Source organism: Uloborus diversus, chromosome 1 (assembly GCF_026930045.1).
Source record: "Uloborus diversus isolate 005 chromosome 1, Udiv.v.3.1, whole genome shotgun sequence".
NCBI lineage: Eukaryota > Metazoa > Arthropoda > Arachnida > Araneae > Uloboridae > Uloborus > Uloborus diversus.
The window spans coordinates 111,341,645-111,369,150 of NC_072731.1; the positions used below are offsets into that span (position 1 = coordinate 111,341,645).

A 27,506-nucleotide genomic window follows, 5' to 3' on the forward strand; every position below is an offset into this window, starting at 1 on the left:
AGATACGTCCATTTCCGCCTATAAACGGGACATATAGCCTTAGCAAGTAATCGATGGTCAGACAGTAGTCCAGTTATTTTATACAAAAAAAGGGGTGGGGGGAGGCTAAATTCGCAAAGCACGATGTAGTTCTGATTTTTTAAAGTGTTTTTTTCTGTCAGTTAGGGTAATGTAAATAAATCTAAGTTTGCAGTTTTCAAAAACTTGTGCTCGCTGCGTAATTCGCGAAAAACTGCGAAATTTTCGGACTTTTTTTAGTTATTCCTTAAAGCACATTAAATTTTAAACAACTTATTAAGCTCAAGCGGGGTGAACTGGGTCCTCTAAGATTGCGTCAACCCTTGACTTTCAAAGGGCGCAAAAAAAGAAAAAAAAATCGAAAGCATACACGTTCAAGGACGCAAATAAGTAAAATAAAAACAAACGAATCGGGGTGCAAAAGAAAAACCAAAAAGAGCTTAGGTTTAAGGGCGCAAAAAAAAAAAGCGATGAGACTCAGGTTTAAGGGTGGAACCCCCCCCCCCCCAAGGCACACGGGTTTGCGGGCACAAAAAAACCCTCAAAGGTGCACATTTTTGAGGGCGCAATGAAACAAAAAGGTGAACAAGTTCGAGAGAAAAAAAAAAGAAATCGCGCACGTTCAAGAACGCAAATAAAAAAAAAATGAAAAAAAAAAAATAGTTCGAGAGGAGAGGGAGAAAAACAGCAGGTCTGAAGGGCACAGGTTCGAGGATCGAGGGCACAAAAAAAAAGCAAAGGTGATAAGGTTTGCGAGAGTAAAAAAAAAGCAACAAAGTCGCACAGGCGCAATTCATAAATAAATAAATAAAACGGAGGTGCACATGTTTGAGACCGCAAAGAAAAAAAAAACGAAGGTGCACAGAGGGCGTTCAAGGGCGCATCGACCAGTTCGCCCCTGCCTGCAGACGAAAAGTTAACAAGACCGTCGCCACTGGAGGGGGGTGGGGGCTTCACAAATTAAAAACTGTCAGAAGACATTTTTTTAAGCAAAAGAAGAGTTTTGGATTTCGATGCTCAGCACCGAGTTGTGAATCGAGAGAAGCCGCTGTACTTCGTGACGTCATGTGACCTCCCTCCGTTAACCGAGTTGAAGTGAAATAATTCCATAAATACGAACGTAAACATTGGAGAGATTGCATCAGTCTGTTCAGAGACTAATGGTGTATTCACAGTGTGGACGAATTTTGTGCGTATTTTCTTCATGCAATCTTTAGGTTGTGTGAAGACGGTTTAATAAAAGTTAAAATCATTTTTACTTTGGATTGTTATTATTCTCCTGATTCAAGATGTCTATAGAAAACTTTTGCATTGTGACTGCTATTCCATTTCATCTAGCGAGGTTGCAAAACAGTGCTGTGCATATTTCAAGAACTGCAGCTATGGGCATTAGAGAAATGTCCTGCAACGATAACATAAGCAACCAAAAGAAAAAGAAGCGTGATGGTCGTTCTCTCAGTGAAAAAATTCAATCAAGGTAATTATTCCTAAAAAAAATCATTAATGTTTAAAGTGGTTAACAGTTCCAGTTTTTAAGTAATTTTTTTGTTTATTGGTATTGAAAAAGTTATACCAGTTTTTTTTTTACAAATTAGATGTTAAAATTATCAGCTACAAATTTAAAAAAAAGAAAGAACCCAATGTAACTGGCTGACTATGTTGCTCTGACCCTACTGACAAGCTGAATGCAAAGGGCTCCATGTTTCATGAAAAAAAAAAAAAATTTCTAAACAATTTTTTTTTTCTTGAAGCTTGAATAAGATGCTGACTTTAATCTAATTCATGCGCTTTCTCGTGAAAGTAGTGGATTTACAGGTTTGGTGGCCTGTCGTAATGCATTTTTAAGGCATATTATGTCTGCACTGTGTCACAGAACTAAGTATAAAACATTTATCATGAGTACTTTTGAATTCCTCAAAGTTTCCTGTGGTTATGGAGCCCCTCTCGCATTTGTAACATGGTAAATCCATCACTATTTAGAGTACAAGCTCTTTCAATGGCTCATAAAAGATAATTCATTCAATGAGTAAAGTTGAGGAAAAATATCAAGGTGTCTTAATTTAGGACTTATTCTGATCATTAGTATCACAGGTTTGATCTGTGTCATCTGAAAAAAGGTGTTAAAAAAATTAATGAAAATTATTTCTTTCAAAAGATTAAAGTTAACGTGATGAGATGATTTTTCAAAAGGAAAACTATAATTTTTAATAATGCTTTTTCAGCTGATCCAGACTGGGAGTTAAAAGTGAGCACAGACAAATTCCTCTCTTTTGTGTTAATATTTGTATTTTTTTCATTAGCTTTTTTTTTCTTTTAGTTCTGAATACTAATGTTTATTATGTTCTTGTTTAAAGGTTTGTAAAACATTTATCATTGTCTTTCATTTTTCTTCAACTATCCCAAGTTTCAGGTTACATATTGAGGGCTAATGAGAGGCTATGTCAGCCTAGTCATAAACTAGGGGTCGGTCCCGAGAGGGGATCCGGATCGAAATCGGAGTATAAATTTGACAAGTTTTTAAGGAGAGGAGGGCTCGGCATGGGCTCCTATATGCAAAATTTTATAGTAGTGGGGAGGGGGTGGACTCAAATATTTCCCCCATGGTTTAGCAGGATATTTTCCCTATGGAAACCAATTTCAGTTCTGATAAGAGTTGTTAAAATTTGACATTTTTAATAATTCATTCATTAATGGCTGGAGAAGAAATGTTTTTATATTTTTGCAAAGAAAAAAGTATTCAGCAAAAGCAAGGAAGTTCTATTTTCTAAGGGGGGAACTTGACCCCCCACTTACCTCTTCCATATGAGGTGCTCATGGGGCCCGGTGACCAAATTGACAAAGGGCCCGCCTTAATTCTCTGGCTCTGTCCATACGAAACATAATTCACAGTAAGATCTTATTGCAGCAAATATTCCAAACCAGAGTAATGTTGTAGCATTGAAAAATGCTACAAAACGCCCAAAAGAAATATTTATTCTTATTTTAATTGTCATTTAAACAATATCATTTTAACAAAATTGTTGTCTCAAAACTTCGCTTCAGAATGAAATGATTTTATCGGCCAAAACCTGACAACTGTATTTTTTTTTTTTTGGACTCGCTGAAAGAAAACTCCCAGGGCTCAAAGCCTAAACTTTAAAAGATATCTTGATAACAGATGACAATAAGATAAATAAATACCTTTGTGCTGAACAGTAAAGTAAGACAAACAACGTTAGAAGAAGCACAAATTTACCAATAACAGCAGACACGTGTTTCGGCGTTACAGGGAACGCCTTTTTCAATGCAAAAAATAATGAGCTTATGGATGAAAAGACATCAAAAGCAAAATTATAAGATATCTTTGGTAAAATTAAGGAAATGCAAAAAGGTTTGTAGGTTCTTTACAAAAATATTTCCCACATTGAAGTTGAAGGTATTAAAATGCAATTTTAGTTTTTCTTTGGTGGCATTGAAGAAATAGGGAAGGCCTTCGGCCGATAGCGGAAGGCCAACATTGATTCTGGAAAATTGCAATTATGGGATAACTTCAGTGAAATTAGGCGACTGTTTCTTTCAGACGTTTTGGTGGGGGGGGGGGGGCACTTTGAAAGGGCAAATTCAAGGGGAGAGCAATTAAAGAGTTTGGAGTGGTCAAAGGCGTATTTAAGGCATCAAACCCCACCCCCCAAGAAATAAATTCAAAATCACCAACTCTGAACAATTTCATAGCTTTAATTTGTAAAGTTACCTTCATGTTTAGCATGCTTGCCCCTCCTTAAATAAATCCCTCTATTCATTTACGGGCAGGATGATGTGAGTTTTAAAAAAACACTGGTTCATTAGATCGTTTCTATAAAAATGTAACAGATCAAAAGACTGACAGCACTGCAATATTATGAAAAACAAAAATTTTTATTGGAAAATAAGAAGAAGAACCAAAAACATTTCTGAATTATTAAAATGTACACAAAATCACTCTATGCAAGAAAAGTATTGACAGTCCTCCATCACGCTGCTGCAATTCATAAGAAACTTTTAAATTAAGAAAAAACACAACGAAGCATGAATATCATGTAACAGGCATTATTAAAAATTGAACACATTTAAAGAAACAAATATTCGTTGAATTGCTTCTTTTAAAGTCGAATTTTGTTTCATTAAATTGTCACACAATTCCTAAAACTGAGAGTAACGTGTAATAAATTAAAAATTACAAATAGTGAAGAAAAATAACTCTCACTAAGTTTTACAGGAAAAAAAAAGACAAGGAAAATGATTAGAGCCCGGATTATGTGCACTAAAAATCATGAAGATGTGCATGCATATATATGCACTAAAAATACTTAAAATATTCATGAAAAGCTAAATAATATTTATGTGCTAAAATTAAAAAAAATGTTTGCTCTTTTTTGTTTAACTTGAAGAAAAATCTTGTTAGAAACACAGTAATATGCATTTAAAAAAAAAAAGTTTTATGCATTCATATGCACTAAACGTCAAGTAGTTCGAAAATTAGCAATTTTTTGTGCACATAAGCAAATGGTTGTTTTGTAATGTATAACAAAAATAAATAACTGGTTAAATAAATAAAACTAAACTTTAAAAAGAAAAAAAATAAGAGTTTTTAAAAATAGAATTTTTTTTATCTTTGGAATTAAAAAGATGGGTAATATTACTGAATTTGAACATGAGTTATTAATTGTCAAATAAACACGCATGAGAAACTTTCAAAAAGTTATTTATTTTACTGAAAATTAAAAAAAAAAATGTTTTGATGGTAATGTAATGGGAGACCAAATTAGTTTCAACTTAAGCTTTTGATTACATCGTAAACAGAGGCGTATGTAAGGACTATTCATTATTAAGTAGATAGAGATTTTTATTTAAAAAAAAAAACATATGTATGGAAGTTTATTATTTTTTAAGCAACTTCATTAAAATTAGTTTTGATAAAACTGTAAAGCTAAGAAAACTTGTAGAATCATTTCTAGACAGCCTTGTAAATTAAATATTGGAGTTCATTCTTTTATACAATTTTTAAAGCGAACAGTACAACATTATCATGAGTGATTATTGTAAATAAATTTTCAAACTTAAAAAAAAAAAAAAGGAAATTAAAAAACAGAAACTTCTTTCAAAATAATTTGTTTCTGACTCTAATTGCAAAGATGATCCCGAAAGACAGTAAAGACTTCTGTAGGAAGACTTAAACAAGTTCACACGTTAAATGGCTTTAAGTTCTAGAATGATTATGAAATAAATTTGTTCTTCACAGAAAATCCACGTAGATTTTCAGAAATTTTCTGATTGGCTATAAGTCTTGTCAGTCTGAAAACTGTGGGATTACATAGGGTAGTAAAAGATGCCGCATTTTCAAACATTTCCTTTGAAAAGAAGACGTTGTTGACACCATTTTATTTGTTATATAAAAAAAAAACTTATGCATTATAGGCACTTCCATCACAGTCCGTCAAAGATAACTCACAGCTCACTATCCCTTTCCTTCCATACAATGATCCTCATCCACTAAACTTTTGATTTCGAATGAGATGTATCATGAGTACAGAGTACATGTCCTAAGGTTCCTATACGTACCTCACCAATGTATTGTGTGAGTTAACAAATATTTAACATAGTTCCAACTACCCCATCCCTATTGCAACAGCAATAAACAAGACAACAAATGAAAGAGGGTAATAGGGAGAGTTCTGTCTAGAACTAGCTGAGCCTACTTTCCCGTATACCCTTATTACTTTCTAGTACCTAATCAATATTCTGAAAAATAGCTAAAATCGCAAATTTTTTCCAACATTTTTTAAAAATACTTTAAGCTGATTTCTATGAATAAAATAAAAAAAGCAGCTAATGCAATTTTTTTCCATTAAAAAAATCTTTCACAGCTTTCAAAATGAAAAAATAATAATTAAAATTAATAAGCTCATTAAAATAATTACATCATATCAAAAAAAAAAAATCTTTTATTTTTTCCTGTTGCCAAAAACAATTTTTTAAATGAATTAATGCACTTACCAAAATAAACAAAAACAATAAAATGTCAACTTAAAGAAATAATTTATTTAAAAAAAAAAAATCGTCTGCGCATATTTTTATGTAACACATAACATAAATGACTTTGAGTTTATTCGCCGAAAACTGAATACCTAAATTAAAACTTCAGCGTAAAAATGTAAACAAGTCAAATCAATAATAATTACTTCACGGTCAAAACCATAGCTGCGGAGTCGAAGTCAATCTCATTTTGGGGTAAAGGAGTCGGAGTCGAATATCTAAGAATCGGAGTCAGTCATTTGTCCTCCGTGTATAAATTTTTGCCAAAGCTACGAAGTCGAAGTTGAGGAGTCAGAGTCCGATTAATTGTCGGGCACAGGAGTCGGAGTCAAGTGCCCCTAAATTCTCGGAGTCGAAGTCTGGAGTTTGGCGTCAAGAGCTATTTCCAACAAAATTTGTTTGCAGTAAATCTGCCTTCAAGTGCAGAATCTACATTGACATTCAGTTTCCCTGTAGGTGCTAATGTTAAGGGATTTGAACTGTTCAAAATTGAACGGAAAATTGTTCAAATCAAAAAGATATTTTATATACAAGTTTTTCATCAAACGCTTTTTCCTACAAAGTTTGTTTGAAGCAAATTCGCCTCACAGTTAGGAATTGCCTTGAATTTCCCCGTAGGCGCTAATGTTAAGTTTTTTTAAACTGTTCAAAATTGAACAAAAAATAGTTCAAATCAAAAATTGAAATATGGGAATGAGGTATCCTCACCGAGATCTTTCAAACAAAAAAAAGTTTGTTCGAATCGGATTATTCATTCAAAAGTTATTAGGGGGGACAGACCGACAGATATTTTTTCCCATCTCAATACCCTACTTTCCAATTTTCAATTTTTCGATATTTATTTAATTATTTTATTTATTTTTGACTTTGTTTTGTTTTTTGCAATATTTTTAAGATGCATTAAGCCTTCTTTCATGCTTCTTTCTTCTTTTTCTGACTTTTACTGGGAAAGTAGGAGGAAACATATATAATTCATTAATTAATTGCACATATTTTTCCAGGGAACAAAAATGTGCTTTTAGCAGTTTGTTGCCAGCGAAAGACTTCCCATCAACAATTACAAAATATAGGCCACAGAGGCCAATATCCACCACATTGAATGATAAGAGCTCCAATTTTTCTATAATTTCTTCGTTTTTTTAAAAACTTTATGTAGGAAAACAAGTGTAATATGAATTTTTCTCCGGGGTGAGAGTTGGCCTTCTTCTGGGGGGGGGGGGGGGCTGCCCCCCTTAAGTGATGCCTGAAAGAAATACTGTTAGGGCATGGTTGGCACGTTTTTGATGTGAGTTTTTAACTATCTTAACCATGGCATGTTAAAAACCCCATTTCAAAATCTCTTTAATTTTGCTATTATTATTATAATAGCATAAAATAGTACTGTGGACATCTGAAACAAAGTCCATGATGATGTCCTATGAATGGGATTGAGGCACATTGGTCTACTTCTTAAAGTTCTGCTAACAATTATTGTTGCAGATTGAACTTTAAAACCGTGAGGGGGCGCTTCTGTGCCGAACCGGTAGAAGCGAGTTCCGATGTAGAGACAGATGAGTGTGAAGGGAAATATGTAACGAGTTGTTCTATGTGTGCTTATGTTACGTTCTGTATTGTTTTCCGTGTTGTCAAGTGTTCGTGAGTGTAATTAAAGCTTTTTGGTATCTTTAAGTGGTGACCTTTTGATTTAGAAGGCAAAGAAAAGAATCAGGTAAGAAAGTTCTGATTTCATTGAATTGCTGAATTATTACATGGTGCCGAAATTACCGGAAGCCTAAAAAAAAAAAAAAAATGTCATTAGTTAAAGAACAGGATCCAAAAAAACAAGATCTTAAATTAGAAAGAACCAAAGTTAAACGGAAAACCATTAGATCGGCTTTAACGAAAATTGTAAACAAAGTAACCGAACTACTTGACAGTGGAGATAATATAGACGATGATGATTTGGAAGATTTACGCGGTCAGTTAATTGAGAAATCCGAACTGATCTTGCAACTAGATTCGGAAATCGAAGATCTCATTGAGGATTTAACCTTGCTCGAAACTGAAATTGCAGGAACTTTAGAATATCGTGAAAAGTTTGAAATCTCCAAATCAAAGATAGATAGATATCTAAAACGGAAACATAAATACGAGAACAAAATTGATTCACAAAATGAACATGAACACTCCTTAACCTTTGAAGAAAGTGTAATAGAGAAGCCCAGTGTTCCTGAAAAACCTATTAATGCATATTATCCTAATGTAAAATTGCCGAAATTAACAATTGAACCTTTTGACGGCAAACACGAAAATTGGCAGGAGTTCTGGGGACAATTTGAGGGAGCTATTCACGAAAACAACCAATTAGCGAAAGTTGACAAATTTAACTATTTGAAATCATTTTTGAAGGGTTCAGCTTTAAAATGCGTACAAGGTTTACCAATAACACCAAGCAGTTATGATTTATCGATTGATCTATTGAAAGAAAGATTTGGTAAAAATGAAATAGTCGTGCGTTCACATGTCAATAAACTATTGAGCTTAACACCAGTAAGATCAAGTTCTAACTTAGAAGAATTAAGACAATTACATGATACTTGTATGATTCAAATTAGAAGCCTTCAGGCAGCCGGAGTAGAACTAAATAATTATGGTGGGATTCTCTTTGCAGTCTTAGTAAAGTTGATCCCTGATGATATTATTTTAGGGTATAACCGTTCTACTAAAGAAGAAGAATCATGGGATTGTTCTAAACTGTTAGAATTTCTGAAACAAGAAATAGAAACACGCGAGAAAACCTATTTGTTTCGCAAAACGGATGAACCTGATAAAAATAAAGCGACTTACAGAAAATACGAAAATCATAAACGCTTCCCAACAGCTGCGACTTTAAACGCATCAATTAAAAATGCATGCTTATTTTGTTCCAGTGAAAATCACACGATAGAAAATTGCCCCTTATCTATAGATGAACGGAAGGCTAAACTGCTGCGTATGGGATATTGCTTTAATTGTTTGAAAAAATCCCATATTTCACGGTACTGCAAGGATCGCAATCGGTGCTCGAATTGTAACAAAAAACATAGCCGTTATCTCTGCGAGCAAGACGAAACAAAATGCAAATCATACGCTGAGAGAGAAAAAACAAAATCAAAAGAAACGGACCCAGGCGCCAATTCAGCTGTGAATTATTCCAGTCAGGGGGGAAAAAGGATCCTTTTGCAGACAGCTGAGGCTTTACTTATTCAAAACAAAAACGAATTACGACTTCGTTGTTTATTTGATGGAGGTAGTGAACGAAGTTTCATTGATGAAAACATATCTCGTAAATTGAAATTAGAAGTAGTAGGTGAAGAGCGTTTGAAGATTTATGTATTCGGTTCAAGAACACAGAAGATTGTTTGGAGAAAAAGAGTTCGCGTCAACTTGAGAAGTGTTTTTAATTCGAAAGAATTAATATCGTTGGAAGCGATTGAAACTCCATGCATTTCAGAGGCAATAATCCAAAGCCCAGGGAAAGAAATATCGGAGTTCTGTGAACAAAGAAATATACCGATGGCTGATATATCTGGTTCTGAAAATTCGAAAGTATCATTATTAATTGGTTCAGATTATTATTGGAATATTGTCACAGGGAAAATAAAACGCTTGCCAGGATCTTTAGTAGGAATAGAAACGAAGTTGGGATATGTGTTTAATGGGTCAGAATTTTTAGGAAATACTCTTACAAAAGAAATAAAAATAATGAAGGCTATCGTTAGAAATGTTGACTCAGAAGAAAGGGATATATTACAGAAAATATTTGATTTAGAAAGTTTGGGAATCGCAGCGAATGATAATTTAATTTCTGAACAGGATGAAGTACTGAAGCAGTTCGAAAATTCTATAAAGATGATTGACGGACGCTATCAAGTAAACCTTCCTTGGAATGAAAATGCCATTTTAATGCCCGATAACTATGTCAATGCTGAAGGACGTTTCCGAACACTAGTTAGGAAATTTAGGAAAAATGCTGAATTTCTTGATCAGTATAAAGGCATTATAACGAAGCATATTACGGAAGGAATTGCTGAAAAGGTGGAGGGTAACATAAATGATCATGTTTCGAAGACTTTCTACATGCCTCATCAAGCAGTCATCCGCGAAGATAAATTGACAACTAAAATGAGAATAGTTTTCGATGCGTCGTCTTGTGCTCCTGGTTCTCTCTCTCTCAATGACTGTTTACATCCTGGTCCAAACCTTACTCCAGATTTGTTAGCATTGCTTTTGCAGTTTAGGTTAAATAGAATCGCCTTAACAGCAGATATCGAGGGAGCCTTTCTGCAAATTGCATTGGCTCCAGAAGATAGAGACGCGCTCCGATTTTTATGGTTAAAGGAAGATTTAAATATGGAATCGCAAATTTTAAGAATGACGCGTGTCAGTTTTGGCACAAGTTCCTCTCCGTTTTTGCTTAGTGCTACAATAAAACATCACATAAAGAAATATAAAGAAGATTATCCAGATGCATTTTACATCTTGAACAATAAGTTATATGTTGACGATCTCATCCATAGTCTAGAAGACGAAGAAACTGCATTGAAAGCTCATCTAGAAGTAAAAAGTATTTTGAGAGAAGCTGGATTCAACATGAGAAAATGGAGAACGAATTCTGAAGCACTGGAAGTTAAATTGCGCGAAGAATCCATCAACGACTCTGCCTCTTGCAAAATTCTAGGCTACTGCTGGAACTCAAAGCAAGACCTTCTGAGCATCGAAAATGAAAAGCTGCTCAGTGAGAAAAGTGCACACGATTTGAAAGCAACCAAGAGGGGTGTTATAAGAACTGCAGGAAAAGTATTTGATCCTATCGGACTGATTTCACCATTTACAGTACGAGGAAAGATTCTTTTGCAAGAAATTTGGAAGAGAAAATTAAATTGGGATGATCCGCTTCCACCGGACTTGAAGGACACCTTTCAAAATTGGTGCGAAGAGCTATATTACTTGAATGAAATTCGAGTACCGAGGCATTTAACTTCGATGAACAAAATGGAAGAATTGTCTGATTGGACACTTCACTGTTTTGTAGATGCTAGTAAAAAGGCCTATGGGGCTGTAATTTATGTATGTTTCAGAGATTCAAGTGGGAATTATAATACAACGTTAGTAGCCTCAAAATCAAGAGTCGCACCGATACATGACATTACTCTTCCAAGATTGGAGCTTCTTTCAGCGCTCATAGGAGCAAGATTGTTCCAGTATATTCGAAATAGTCTGACTCTTCCAGAAAACGTTGGATTTTACTTCTGGTCAGATTCCATGATAACATTACACTGGATTAAGGGAAGCACAAGAAAACTTAAAATGTTTGTAAGAAATAGAGTCGAAGAAATCAAAAGGATTTGCCTTCCTGAGTGGTGGCATCATTGTCCTGGAACTGAAAACCCCGCGGACTTACTATCAAGAGGAGAAAACATAATTACCTTGAAGGATAAAGAACTGTGGTGGCAAGGACCACCATGGATAAGGAAAAACTCTGATCAATTGCTAGAAAGAATCAATGAAGAGTCTCATGAAGTTGATTTTGAATCTGAATTTCAGGAAGCAACTAATCTCCATGTAAGTACGGAATTTGGAGCTCTTTTTGATCTACACAAATTCAGTAAATTCAATAAGGTACTGAGAATAACATCGTGGATTAAAAGATTCGTCTTCAACACGAAAAATCCTCGCAGTAAGAGAACTGAAGCGTTAACTTCGGAAGAACTTCAATCAGCTGAGGAGTACTGGATAAAATTTACTCAGATGGAAAACTTTCCTAAAGAATATTTGGCTTTGAGAGAAGGTAAACAATTATCGACAACATCTCCCATCAAGTCCTTTGATCCATTTTTAAATGAGAAAGGAATCATTTTAATTGGCGGACGTTTACAACATGCCAGCATGTCCTACCAAGAAACGCATCCCATCTTGTTGCCTAGTAAGAGTCCTCTATCGAATCTCATAATTATGGATTGTCACGAAAGAGTAAAACACGGAGGTGTGTCAGAAACCTTAACTCAGCTAAGAGGAAAGACCTGGATCTTAAGAGCCCGGCAGAGAATAAAAAGTATTATTTACAGATGCAATTTGTGTCAAAAATTGCGGGCGAAGCCAGCAACTCAGATTCCGGCACCTCTTCCAGCCGATAGGATATCCGAAGCATATCCATTTCAGGTTACTGGCGTGGATTACATGGGACCCTTGTTTATTAAAGATCAGAACGTATCAAAAAAATCCTATGTACTGATATTCACCTGTGCTGTAACAAGGGCAGTGCACTTAGAATTGACAACAGACTTATCTACGAAGACATTCTTACAGGCCTTTCGAAAGTTTATTGGAAGACGAGGAATTTGTAAAACCATATACAGCGACAACGCCAAGACATTCCATAAAGCAAAACAAGAACTAAATCTGCTGTGGAAGATAATGAAAGATAAAGAAACTCGAAATTTATTTAGCAACTTGGCTATTCGGTGGAAATTTATTGTCGAAAGAGCAGCCTGGTGGGGTGGTTTTTGGGAACGCTTAGTAAGATCTGTCAAGATGTCACTGAAAAGAGTATTAGGGAAAACTTCAGTTTCGTTTCAGGAAATGGAAGTAATTTTGATCGAGGTTGAAGCCATTATCAATTCAAGACCCCTAACATACGTTTTTAGTGATCCCCATGAGCCAGAACCACTTACACCAGGGCATTTTCTTATAGGAAGAAGATTGCTGACAATTCCTCAGGTTGGTAAAGAAATCAGCTCCTCTCTTTCCCAGCTGCTTAAATTACGGAAGTATCAAGAAGATCTCCTGAACCGCTTATGGAATAGATGGAAATCCTCGTATCTTCTTGAACTAAGGTCTGCTCATCAATCTAAGTCAGTGAGTGGCTGTGGGAATATCGAAAAAGGCACAGTGGTTTTGATACGAGACGGTAACACCTCCAGACTTTTTTGGAAGATGGCCGTTGTGACAGAAATGCATCCTGGACGAGATGGACGGGTCCGGGCCTGCACGTTGAGACTCTCCAATGGAACTTTCATCAGGAGACCAGTGCAACTATTATGTCCCTTAGAACTGTCTACTTCGCCATGAGACATTTTTCGTCAACTGACGAACTTTCTGGCCCCGGAGGATGTTGCAGATTGAACTTTAAAACCGTGAGGGGGCGCTTCTGTGCCGAACCGGTAGAAGCGAGTTCCGATGTAGAGACAGATGAGTGTGAAGGGAAATATGTAACGAGTTGTTCTATGTGTGCTTATGTTACGTTCTGTATTGTTTTCCGTGTTGTCAAGTGTTCGTGAGTGTAATTAAAGCTTTTTGGTATCTTTAAGTGGTGACCTTTTGATTTAGAAGGCAAAGAAAAGAATCAGGTAAGAAAGTTCTGATTTCATTGAATTGCTGAATTATTACAATTATTCTGAAAAAAGTTAATGAATTCATAGTCTGAAACATATTTTCAAAAACATCTGTGATGATGAGAAGTAGTTAATGAAACTTATAGTAGGAAGTTAAAGTGTTCATTTAATTTTTTGATGAGAAGATGAAAAGTAAAAAAGTTGACCAACGTGCCTGATTTTCTCTAGTCATTTTTTCGGAATATTAATTAGTTACATTGTCTGCAGCTTCAAACTCATTTGTAAAAAAGAAAGAAAAAAATTAATCTGTATTTTATAAAATATATTTTATGCACAATATAATTAATTACACTTTACATATACCATTCATTGTTATGTGACATATGTGGCTGGTGCATCATAAAGGGTCAAAGGCGACACGAAGGGGAGGGGGAAGGGGGTGGAACTTTTTTTTTTTTGAAAATTGAGCTATATTACTAGATTTTAATGTCATTACCTATTGATTACACAATTTCAAAAACCGATACAAATGGCCACAGTAGACTCCCTCCTTCCCAATTCAAAGTTCCATTTTAATTTATATGAAAATAATCATGTGAGATAATTATAATCCATCCACTTATTAAGTCAATTCCTCTTTGTTTAAACTCGTGAATTCATCAATATTTGCATTTTTTTTATCGATCAATAATTTTGAACTTAGAAAAGTGGAGAGGCAAGGGCTCATTGCTTCTGAAAGTGAGGGGGAAATCACCTTCTTTGCCCCTCCGTAGGAGCCGTCTATGTTATGTGGGTTTATTTCATTATTTTTCATAATTTGTGAAGTTGCTAGTTGTATTTGTCTTGTAAGAGTGTATTGGTACTCTTGCGATGCCACCCCGGAGCCTACTCTATGGATTACATAAATAGAATATTTAGTATAAAATATCTTTTATATTTACCACATCAAAATGCTCTGAGTTACCATTAAATTTTCCTTTTAGACTTAATCATAGAAAAACAATTTTTCAAATTCACAAGCACCAATTTTTTAGATTAAAATAGTGTTTACTTAAAAATTTTTTTAGAAAAAAAAAACAGAAAAAGATTCTTCTGCTGTTGATTTATCCATAGTACCTATACTGATGGAGGTATTGTTGAATATTTGGGCCATTCCACGGAAAACAGCCATTTTGTCCCACAGGTGACGCCTCATTAACTTCAATAAAAACAGGGTTCATGATTTTTTTTGATTTCAAAAAAAATAAATAAATAAAAAGGTCGGATTTTTTTTGTTTTAAATCAGATTTTTTTTTTTAATCTTCAGAAATGTGTCTTGGGTATTAATTATTTTACATTCATTAACATAATATATTTCATACTATTTTATTATTATTAAAAAGCAACTTTTTGGCTATTTTCATTTCATGGCAATAGCTATTTTTTAAGTTTAAGTGAACTAGTTTTAACATAAATGCATGATTCAAATTAAATTTAATGTTTACCTCCCCCCGCCCCACACACAGCTACATTCTCCAATCCTTCAACTATAATTTTAGGAAACAGTAGTACCACTATTTTCCTAGAATTATAATTTTCATACTTTTTTAGAAAAAAAATTCTTAAAATTTGGCAGTTTTCTGTGATTATCAGCTTAGAGTCAACAAAAGTTCTGAAATTGAATCAATTGTGTTCAATTGGGTCAAAAAGGCAAAAAAAAAAAAAAAAAAAAAAAAAAAAAAAAAAAAAAAAAAAAAAAAAAAAAAAAAACCTTGTTAACAAAGCAATCTGAACTAATAAATCCATTCAGCTTACTTTTAAAAATGGGAAAAGTACTTTAAATATTCAATATTTTTTAAAGCTTTATCAATATGTTATAATGTTTAGATAAGATTTGATTTTGTTTTATGCTTTGCTGAAAGGTAAGGTTTCCATTATCATGTGCATTTTTAGTGTAAAATAATATGTTGAACAATTACTTTCCTTGACTATATCCTATTTTTCATGGTGTATGAGAAAAATTGCAAATTTTTATTTTGTTCTGAATGACTAATTTTGGAGTAAAAGCAATATTGAAAAAGTTTGAAAACCTGTTACACACACAGAAAGAGGGATCTATGTAGTTTTGCCAGTTGGAGTTAAGATTGTATAATGCAGTATTGTTAAATTTACAGCCACGCATTCTAAAAATGCAAAATTAATTTATAAAAGTAAAATCTGATTTAAATCACGATTTAAATCAAGCTGATTTAAATCGTGATAATTTAAATCAAGCTGATTTAAATCAACAAGCCCTGGTTTAAAATAATAATATAAAAGTGCAATGAACAAAATTTTGTTACTTACGAAATCACAAACATATGGGCGATTTCTTCAGCAAAAATTTCAACATTACTAATCACTTTTTAATGAAATATATGAGCTGTCACGCAGACTTAGATAAAATGAAAAGCTTTCTGCGAACACAAATCCTAAGTGGAAAATTTTCTGCAAATAATTATTTTGTCTAACTCACCCTTAAATAAAAAATTAAATTTGTATTCAAATATGAAAGAGACAAAAAAAAAGGCTTTAAATCATTTATTTTATTATTATTATTATTATTATTATTTTTTTTTGCAATAACATATATAGTTTGCTTATTTCTCACCAACTGAAGAAAACTACCAAAACCATTTTTTTTTTTACACATGTGCTTTAAAAGGCTCTTTTGGAGAAAGGCTTTAACAGAAAGAAACTCTAGGATTTTCTTTAAAAATCCCTTTAGAAAAAATTGTTTTTTTTTTTTTTTTTTTTTTTAATATCAACGTTAGCAGTTTGAAAACAAATTTCTGCAGAGCCAAAAATTTTCTGCGAACGCCGTTCCCGCGTTCGTCTATATTATGCAAGACTGGCTGTCAGGTGTGGTAAAAAATGATGGATTTTTTGGGGAATGGCCCATTTACTATTGTAAAATTTTAATTTTTGGAACTTTCTACTGCCAAAAATCTGCACATAAAAACTTACATACAAAGCATGTGTTGCTATAATCATTTTTAACTCACTTTCAATAACATTTTCTTTCCACATTCAGAAAACAAAGGAATAGGGAGGCATCTGTAGCTTCTCGGCAAAGACAAAAATTTTATGAAGAATCTTTGAAGAAGAGAATAGCAGATCTTCAAGTGGAGGTATAATATTTCAATTATTTTACACATTATTGAAAAAAAATGTCAAACTTAAATAAAGGAAAGTAACCAGCAAAACTTCTGAGATCAGAAATGAATTAATGAATTGCGAAATTATTATTTTTATGCCATGTAAGTTTTCTATTTTTTACTTCCTTTTACGAAAAAGGAAGTATTGTATTCGCGAAAAAATTTTCACTCAAAAATCGACGTTAAGTTCCATTTTGCTCACCCCCGAATGAATGTTGAATATTTTTTCGACTCGACCACACGTGGATAAGTGCCTAAGAACGTATAGACACGCTAAATATTCATAATGACGATTCCTGAGTTAGTTACAACGAGTTTTCTCGTGACATCTGTATGTACGCATGTAGGTATGTCGCATAACTCAAGAACAGTATGTCATAGAAAGTTGAAATTTAGTACCTAGACTCCTAGTGGGATCTTGTTGTGCACCTCTCCTTTTGGTTGCACTCGTATGTTTTTAAGGGGATCTTTTGCCCCTTTTTGGGGGGAAATCATTGTTAATTTCGATGCAAACTCAAGTGGTGTTACAATTTGGCGGACACTTGGCGATTTATCGCCAGTCTTTTGGTAGCCAAGTTTTGTCACCAACTTGGGGACAAATTTGGTGATTTTTTTTTTAAATCTGGTTTTAATTTGGCCATTGTTGGTGATATTTAGAGAGTGAACTATTGAATCACATTAAAATTACCAATAATGGGAAAATGACATTAAATTGGAGTAAAAGGAAGTCATGTGAGGCACACTTCTGCTCGTTTTATTTGATTGATGCAATGTTAGTGATTAATTAAGATTTTCGTATTAGGTAAGAATTTGAATGTACAAAGCAGTCCGACTAAGATTTTTAAATTGTTGATTGATTTATTTTTTAAGCCTCTAATATTTTTCACTAAAAAGCAGATTTCTGCCAATATTTTCATTTCCGTTCTTAATTTCTTGATTACTCAAGTTTATAGAGATATACCATATATCACTGATGCAATCCATAGTGTATATAAATCTTAACCTCGGAAAATTTTTAAAATACAAGGAAAAAAAACTATAGAAGCCCAAGAGAACTTTCAGTGTTAGCAATTGCTAGGATCTGAAACAGAATCAAATATGAAATAAATAATTGCATATAATAATTAAAGAAATCAATACTATTTTTAACTAGTATGTTGTGGCCATCACGAAACTTTCTTCTATATATTTTTTTTTTTTTCTGATCCCTCCCCATGCTTGACGAGGAAGCAATATTCCCAACAAAAACAAAATTACACATGCAAAAACTTGACGACTATCCCAATGTCTGAATTATTGCAAAAGCAAAGCAAAGAGCGAAAATTGAAAGTTATTTTAAAAGCCTTGCTTGAATTAATTACAAATATTTTATTTGTTAACAAACATAAGATGGCAACAGTTAAAAATTTTAAATCATTGAGATAATATTTCCTATCATTTCCATACAATTAAAATCACGAGAAATACGCAGACGACAATCTATTACAATTTATCTTTCTTATTGTTGCATTAATAAAAATATTTTTATTCGCAAAAAAAAAAAAAAAAAAATCAACACCTTTTGGAGCGATCGGCGTCAAAATAGAACCAAAGCCTGTTTACATATGGATTCACATATATTCCAAATTTCAACCAGAACGTAGCATTACTTCTTGAGATAGGGCACTCAAAATGGAAAAAAAGAACGGGTGATTGCGCTACCCCCTTTTTAGCTGTTGACACAAAAATAAAATCAGTTCTTATACCCACTAAGGGCTACTTGCCGATAAATTTTTCTTTCATTCCGTTCATTATTTCTTGAGATACATCAGTCACAATTGACGACAAAAAACGTTCTATAGCTCAACCCCCGTTTGAGTTACTGACACCAAAATTGAATCAGCACCTGTTCCTGTTAATACCAACATATGGAGCAAATTTTGTTTGATTCCGCCAGTAACTTCCTGAGGAATAGCAAGCACGCGTAACTCGAAAAACGTCCCATTGCTCCACCCCCCTTGGAGGAATTCGCGCCAAAAACTAATGGGCACAAGTTCACATAGTGGCACATATGTGTACTAAATTTCATTCGATTTCATGCGGTAGTTTTTGTTGTAGAGCGGCCACAAAAAACTGGTCGCACACAGACGTGACACACATACATACACACACACACATACATACATACATACACACACACACACAGACAGACAGACATTTTCCAAAAATGGTCGAAATGGACTCAGCACACCTCAAAACGTTCGAATCCGTCAAAATTCGAAATTCGAAAATTTGCACGAATCCAATACTTTCTTCTATATATTAGATATAGAAGAAAGTAAAAATGAGTTAAAGTCGGTTTTTCTTTACAAAAAATCAATTCAGCTTTATGTGAAGTCAGTGATTTCAGAAGCTCATTTAATTTTCTTTGTTTAATTACTATATAATAGTTCCTCATAAAGTATACAGGGCAGAGGCGGCGAATGGGGCTTAAAAGTGCAGGGACAAATATTTTTTAAGAAGTTGAAGACTATTTTAGTCTATCTTGAGTGACCAGGTGGAGGGGGGGGGGCTTCTGATGTTCTTTTGTGTAAATGTTTTGGAGTTGTGGTTTTGAAAAACGCTATTTTTGTAGAGTTTTGTCAACGTTTGGAGAACAGTTTCTAGGGTTGTCCCCTTACCCTTTTTTTTAAAAAATAAAGTCTAGTTACTATTAATAATAATAAAAACGAAGAATTTTGGACTTTCTTTGGTAACGTAAGGGTAAAGAAGGCTTTTCCAGAAAAAAAATCTTAACCTGATGTCTTAAAGACGCTAATTAAAGCCATCTTTAGCAATCTTAGAGCAGGGGGTTTGGGGTTCGCTCCCAGAAGTTTTGCAAAGTTTAAAACATTTTTGAAAAATCTTTTAAAACGTTATTCCAGACTTCTCTTCTTCTGACTTAAGGAGGAACAAAAGGGTTCGGAGGTTCTTCTAGGTTTTTTTTTTTTTTTTTTTTTGGAACCGATGTAATCCTAAGAACTCAGTTTTAAACTTCATTTGGAGAGTTCAGAAAAAAATTTCCGGATTTTTTTAAAGTTGGAGTTTTAAAAACGCAGTTTTATGCTATCTAGGGGAATTCTTTCCCCCATGTTTTTTCCTCAAACTGGACTTTTTATAATGCAAATTTAGGTCACATCTTTGAGTTTAAAGGAAGGAAGGAGTGCAGAGATTTTCTCCCAGGAAATTTTCAAAAATTGAAGTTTTAAAATCAAAATTTTAGACAATGTCTGGTGACGCTCGGGTAATCTCACCCAGACTAGTAATGTTGTAAAAATCTTTGATGAAAAAAGTGCGTGGGCAGTCGCCCCCCTTGCCCTCCCCAAATTGCCGCCACTGGTACAGGGTGTTCCATTTTAACCTGCAATATCTCTATTTTTGCAACCGTTAGTCCTAGATGCATAGTTCTAATTGCAAAGATGTTCGAAATCAGTTGCAGAGTTAAGATATTGGAAGTTTGAAGCGAAAATTAAAATGAGTAAAATGTAACTTTTTATACGTTCCCTAGATCCTCTAACTTATATTGAAGGAAATGATCTCCATTGAAAAATTGTTTCAACACCAAAAGTTTGACATTAGTTTGATCAATATTCATCGAGATATGAAATGCAGCATTATGTGACTTACACCACTTAACACCAGCCATCAATAACAGCTTTTGGAGGAAAATATAGCGGTTAACAAGGGTTTAAAATTATATGTGTGTATAGAGTGGTTTTTCAAAGTGTTTGAGGTTTTGTAGTGTGTTTTGCATATCATGGGATAACATTGGTATTTATTTTTGAATAGCAATGAAAAATATAAATACTTTGTTTTTTTTAATTCGCCAACCTGTCATTCTTCTAAAAGGGAGATAACTTCCAATCTCATCTTCTGTATGGTCCCTTAAAACTTCAAACTCTAATATCTCTTTGAGTTTTTATCGCACAAATGTTAAGTTGTTTGTGGTTGTAATATTTTTCAATTGTGATTATTTCCCTAAATATAAGTTAGAAGACCTAGGGCCCGTATAAAAAGTTAAATTTCTATTTTTTGACTCATTTTTATTTTTGCTTCCAACTTTCCAAGTCTTAACTCTGCATCTGATTTTGAACATTTTTGCAATCTGAAGTAGGGGAGATCAGGGCTAGTATGCGAAAGGGTAAGTGTGCGAATGTTAAATAATTTTCTCGTTTTTTTTGTTTGACAGCTCTGAGTGAACTGTGATGAAACGACGTAGATGCTTCACTACTGTCGGTGTATTTTCAGTGAAATCTGTCAAACCAAACATGTTGCGCAAGAGAAAAATGTTTTTCTCTGATAGACATCGGTAAACGATATTTAACTGCTTTCTCATTCCTAATGTAATGTAATATAATATTTACTTTATTCAAATTAGATTAACTTTTCAACTCTTTCTGCATGTGTAAAGTTTTAGTTTTAGGTTGGCATCTTTTGATACCCAATCATATGCAAATGAGGCAAGTATAAATAGTGAACGATTCCAATCCTTCTCTCTCTTCTCTTTTGTGTTCGTCAGCCTCTTGTGTGTTAGGTCTGGTAGGTGTTGGGGAGTTGCGAACTCCACCTCCGCTTATGGCCAGGGTTTATTCTTATAAACTTATTTTGTTAGTTTATTTATTTTAGTTTCTATGGACCAATAAATTTTTGGTAAGATTTTAAACAAGTTTCCAATGTTCATTTCTTCACATTAACATTTGATTCTGCATCTTCCACTGTGTGGTATTATCTCTGCTTGTATAAGCATGTAACATTGTTGACTGACTTACAGAATTTAGCCTTTTGGCTTTTCGTTTAAACATTGTAAGTTATCATTTTCACAGTATTAAGTAATTTTTTTCACCCTTAGTTATTTTCTTATAAAGCATATAGTAGTGGGGTAATTTACCAAAACTTATTAATATTGAATAGCCCATGCTTCTGTGTAACAAATGCCGTCTTATTCAGATTATTTTATGAAATTATTTTTAAACCAGTGTAGCTTTATTTCAATATGGCGAGTTGGGGCTTGTAGGTGAACTTTTTTTGGGGTAAAAATTCGCATACTTGGCCCAGGTTAACTTTTTAAAGTCAAAACATAAAACAATTGAAATTTAAATTCTGTAAATTGTCAATTTAATGAAATAATTGAGTTAGTTACACTATTCTTGAGTTTATCATTTCTTATAGACATGCTTATACAATTGCCAATGTACATGCTCTTCTTTCTGGAAATAAGAAAACACAAGAGAAAAAACAACAATGGGAAAACCGCACCAGATGTAATGCTGCATGCATGGTGCCCTAGTAGGTAGATGACAGCTGAAACGTCTCCAGGTTTCTTAAAGAATTTTGCTTAAATCACTAGAAGTTCAAAGAAAAAACCTCTGGTTCTCTTACTACACATTTAAGACTCTGACGTCAATTTGGTGAGCTTGATTTTTGTAAGGAAACTTCTACACTACTAAAAATACTAATAACACTACTCTCTTTCCCACCACCACATTTTAACCATAAGTTTCTGCCTCTTTATAAGAGTCTACATGGCCCATTGAAAATAATGTTAATTCCACCTGTGATTCTTAGCACGGGCATCGCTGTCCGGGTACAGCTAGTTAAATATAAAACCCATTGTTACGAAAATTCGTTGCCTTACAACAGCAATATTAAAAGTAATCGTAATCAAAATTTTGAATAAAGGCTTCTGCGGAGCAAACATGAGTTTAAAGTCATTTAAACATTTGGAAACTCTACTTTTCTCACACTTAGGGAAACATAGTTGAGAGCCTTTTTTTTTTCTTTTTGTATGTGTGTACTATTTAATTAAATAAAGCGCATGGTTTTTTTTAGTGATCTTTGTTTTTATTAGTTCATATTTTGGAAATTCTTCAAATTTTTATATGCTTCAATTTTATTTCTAAATGAAAATCTCATTCGTTCTTTATACTTATTTCTATTTTACTTTTATGGGTAAGGAAGAAGCTTTAATCACGTCAAAGCGGTGTGTTTTGAGTTCTTTCAGTTAAAACAAAAAACAAAAAGTATAGATTGTTTCTCACAATAATTACTGACCCAGGCAATGTCGGGTATTTTTGCTAGTAATACATAAATGTTTCCCTTTTTACGTAGACTGCCAAATTACTACTGGAAAACAAGGAACTTCAAACCAATTTTTCGAGTTTAGAAAGTGAAAATTTCTTGTTGAAGAAATCGCTGGAAGACTCGGGTTCAAACCGAGTCCTGGACTGGAGGGATGTGGAGGAGACTCTCAGACATGCATGGTTTGTTAACATTCCTCAGCTGAAGGAATGGGTCTTCACACATCTTTTCCTGCCTCTGTTGGCAATATTTGTGGAGAGCATCAAGATCAAGTGAGTTTATAATCATACTTCCTGTTTCCAAAATAAAGTCAAAAAGTGTTTTAGTAAATATTTATCAGGGTTTTGTTTTTATTTGTGTGTGTGGGGGGGGGAGAGGTAGTTAACACTGGTGTGATTGGAGAAAGTGGTGGATGGGTGGCGAATGACAGTAAAACTTTTAATCGGCAATTTTTTTTGTTTAGTCATCACACGGCATGTTATAACTGCTACTCTCGATCTTTATTAACCATGTACGATACTTTGTATCAAAATTCTGTACTTTTAAATAAGAATCTAATGGGAAAAAAAATGCAAATTTTCAGTTTTGTTACATGTTTTGCTTTCTATACAACTTTCACTAAAAAGAATTATTGAGGCAGTGAGAAGCAAAGGGATGTATAATTTGCTAATTTTGAAATGCTAAATTGAAATTTTGGAGATAACCAGTACAAATTAATGATAGGGATAGTTCTCTTCTGTAATGGGGCAAGAGATAGTACTAGTAGTTCTGGCAGGTTCTGCTATACAGCATGATTGAGAAGAAAAAAATAATGAAAGCCTACCTAGGATCTGAGCTTTAAATGAATTTTTCTCATAACTTTAAATCATAGACTTATATCCCTTTGCTTCTTACTACGTCAATTGTATATTTGAGTTCCTCCAAAAGTCTTCAAGATTACCTTCTACTACCATCCTGCAAATTTAAAAAAAAAAACATTAAATAAAAAGGACATCTGATAAGCCTCTGGCTCACTACTAAATACCAATCATAATTATAGTTGCTTTTTTTTCAAAATGATACAGTACTGTAAAAATTATAAACAATTATGTTCCAAAAATTTGGAAACATTGGATTTGCGTGGTTTTAGGTTACAAGGTGTTTCTTCTTCAATGCAAACAGATGCAAATTCATGGATGTGAAAACATTGCACAAAAGCTCAGAACAAAATTTATTTATTTATTAATTCTGTTCGGAAGTGTCATTCTGTCAACACTTAATGTTCAATAAAAATAAGTGTAATACTAACTTACATGTATCCTATATTCAATTTAATAAAGAAAAATGAATTACTGCTAGCAGAACAAATTTTTATTTTTGATTTTAACGGGTATTGCAGCACTGACATGTTGGACTTGGAAATAAAACACAATTAAACTGGATTAAGTTTATTAAATTAATTGTTGATTAAAATTTCATTCAAAAGTTTACAATAATGTTTTTATGTGAATTGCAGCTTTCCAGTGCTGAACACTTACCAGCTCCACCTTCCGAGTCTCTTGCTGATTTGGAGGAGCCGCGACGAGTCCCCACCGGCAGCGATTTCCCACCCTTGGAGGATGATGTAAGATTTTGCCTTTTGTGCTTTCCCATGCTGTAGTAAATACAAATTAAAATATGTTAGCAGTTTTAGTATTAGAACAGCTGGTTTTAAATATTTTAAATGCATAACATTCATTTAAAATATTCAAAACTAGCTGAACTTGCACATAACATATGAGGCAGAGAGAAGCAAAGGGATGTAAGTGGGCATTTTCAAGTTTTGAGTAAAACACGTTTAAAGTTCCAGTCTTAGATAGGCTTTCATTGAATTGTTTTTTTTTTTAAATCAAGCTGTATGGTAGTACCTACCAGAAATGCTAGTACTATCTCTTGCTCCAAAACAGAGAAGAGGTTCACCTACCATTTGTACTGGTTTTCTCCAAATTTTTAATTTTGGCACAGTAATTCATAAAGAGTTGCTTGAAAATTACGTACTCTGACATACTGATTACGTATGTTTTCTTTTTCAAACACCTTGTGAGGTTTGTTTTGAATTTTTCATAACCTTGACTCCTAAAACAGCATGTAAAAAGTAATGATGGCCCTTTTGGGAATATCTTCTGTTTAAATGGTCAGAATACTGATAAGATTACCTGATAATACTTTATTTCGTATTTAATTTGATTACTTAGATTTTATTTACGTTTTTGAGCACCTTTTAGTGGTTCTTAACGACATAATTTATTTTTTCGAATTGTTTTACATTTTAATGGAACTTTCAATTTTGTTTAACAGCTTATTTTATTTAAAAGTTTATTAAAATGAGAAAATAATGTAGTGTTTTTTATGCTAGTTTTTCCTCTAGCTAAAAATGTAAAACAAATTAATTGAATAATTTTCAAAAATATCTTTTCTGCTAGATTTTCTTCAACTCACTATCCGATGATGATTTCTTAATGAAGTGGGATATCAGTTCAGTGGCATCTGACAATGATAGTTTCAACAGTAACAATCATAAACGGAGTAAAGAGCCAAATGTAAATATATCAAGTGTGAAAGTGGATGATATGCAGCTTCCAAAAATGTGGGACTTTGGAGATATATTTGAAGACGAAACTGAGAATAGTTTTGTATATTTTTCTTAAAAGAACCTTTAAACTGTGTCTGTTAAGAAAATCTCTTATTAATTCATCAAATTATCAAATTTATGATGATCTGTGCATACATTTTAGTGTTAAGTCACATCTTCACCAACACATTGTAATGATGTTTGACTAATTTATTGAAATCATAATTGTACAAAATATTAATTTAAATTTTATGAAAATCATTAATATAAAAAAACTTGATTTACTGACATTTGACGTCTTCCTCATGGGAAAAATGTTTAAATTACTGTAATGATTTTCTGGGGTACAGCTTTTTAAAAATACAGCCTTGAAAAAATTTACGTACATCCCCTATGTAGATGATGATGATAAATTATTTTCTTGTTTTGAAAACAAAATAGTCAAGAGATGTTAATAAGACAGTCCTGGGATTTTAAATATGCATTGGAAAGTTAGTTTTGTGAAAAAGAGTCTGCTAACAGTGAATAAAAGTTGCTTATTAAATGGTTAACCTTCAAGAGTGGCTTTCTATTCACTACATGTTGAAAGTTTTATATGTTACACTTGTAATTTATTTGTACAATTCCAAAGAAAACAATTGTGCTTTTATATGTATAATGTATGTGTTTGAATTCTGAATTTGATTTAATAATTTAAATAATTGTGGATCATGCTACAAGCATTTATATAGAGTTAGAACTGTTCTATTCTTGAGCATTTGCATTTTATGTCTGTAATATATTGTACATACCAAATCATCTCTGTTTGCTGTGATCATTTTTTGTAATAAATATTTATAAGACGATAATTGTCATGTTTACTTATCTATGGTATAAAATCCATGCACAGCATTGAAGATAGTTCAAAAACGTAGTAATGAACATTAAGTAGACTATCCATAAATTGATCACTAGTATTTTCTATAACTATTTCGAGAAGTACATTCGTTTGGTTTCAATAAATAGGACTCCTACTTCTAGTAACAGGGTTCGAAAATATCATGATATTTTCGAAAATATCCGATATTTTGATATATATATTGTAGATTTTCAATTAGCACAAACTAAAGTCTTCAAAATAGTAAATGCTTCCTCAAATCATTCTCTATTTTCTTATATTATAATTACAATATGTAGACTTAAAATTAAGGCTTCTTTCATTATTGATATCTAACATTTCATTTGTATCAATTTTAATGGAGTTAATTTAGCATAATCTATTTTACTCAATTTTCTCAGTTATATGATTCAGAACAAAATAATGTACACTAGTCGGTGCATAGTCATGAGACATTTTCTTTTTTCTGAGCAATGTTTAATATTTGATTAGGCACTTTTAGTATGAGTTAAAGTTTGTACATTAATAATAATTTTATGAACATAAAATACAAGTAAAAAAGGAAAGTTATACTACTTTGCTATATTAATGTATTAATACATCTCAAAAATATAGTACCTCACTTTTTTGTTGTTTTTAATATTAAATGAACACTATTACTATGATTAATATACTTTTTATATCGAAAATATCATGATATTTTCATAATAAATATCGGATATATATCGTGATATGTATCATGATATATATCAGCGAACCCTGTCTGGTAAGCTAACAAACTCTTTGTTCTTTTTATGTCAAAGATACTGTTACAAGTCCAGACACTTCAAGAAATTCTTCAATGATGACACAGTTCTTGAGAAAACACAGGATATTTATTTACAACTATGTACAAGAAATATTCTTAGCAACTGCTAAATTAACAATAGCAATTAGGCAAGTATCAATTAACACCATAAACTCAATGGTCCCACACGTATTCAGAGCAAAGTACACAAAAACACAGTGCAAAGGCTAATGCACACTCTTTCAGTAGAACGCTGAAAACGAGACTCCACAGTTAGAAAACAAATAAACCGACTCCCCCATTCACAAGACGCTTAGCGTTTTATACGGAGAGAGGAAATATCTAGAAAATCCTACAAATTTCTCATATTTTCTTTTTATTCCATTCACAAATCTTATCGTTCAAAAATGGGGGGAACGTATACTTCATTCGAATGTAAAGGGGTTGTATATTCATTACAAGAAACCATTTACAGGTTAGGTTACTACAATAATTTTAGATGAAGAATAATGGAATAAACGCCAAATTTAGCCAGATTACAACAAATTAGTCATAAAAA

The 27,506-nt window shown here is 33.1% G+C and overlaps 1 protein-coding gene across 1 annotated transcript; it reads left to right on the forward strand.

Annotated features, from left to right (window-relative positions):
* The first annotated feature begins 1,186 nt into the window (after positions 1-1,186).
* On the forward strand, positions 1,187-26,125 carry LOC129233394 (uncharacterized). Its single transcript, XM_054867458.1, has 5 exons — positions 1,187-1,495; positions 16,474-16,570; positions 22,724-22,965; positions 24,189-24,296; positions 25,135-26,125. The coding sequence occupies exons 1-5, from the start codon at positions 1,308-1,310 to the stop codon at positions 25,169-25,171; spliced, it is 672 nt and encodes a 223-aa protein (XP_054723433.1). The 5' UTR covers positions 1,187-1,307; the 3' UTR covers positions 25,172-26,125.
* The last annotated feature ends 1,381 nt before the right edge of the window (positions 26,126-27,506 follow it).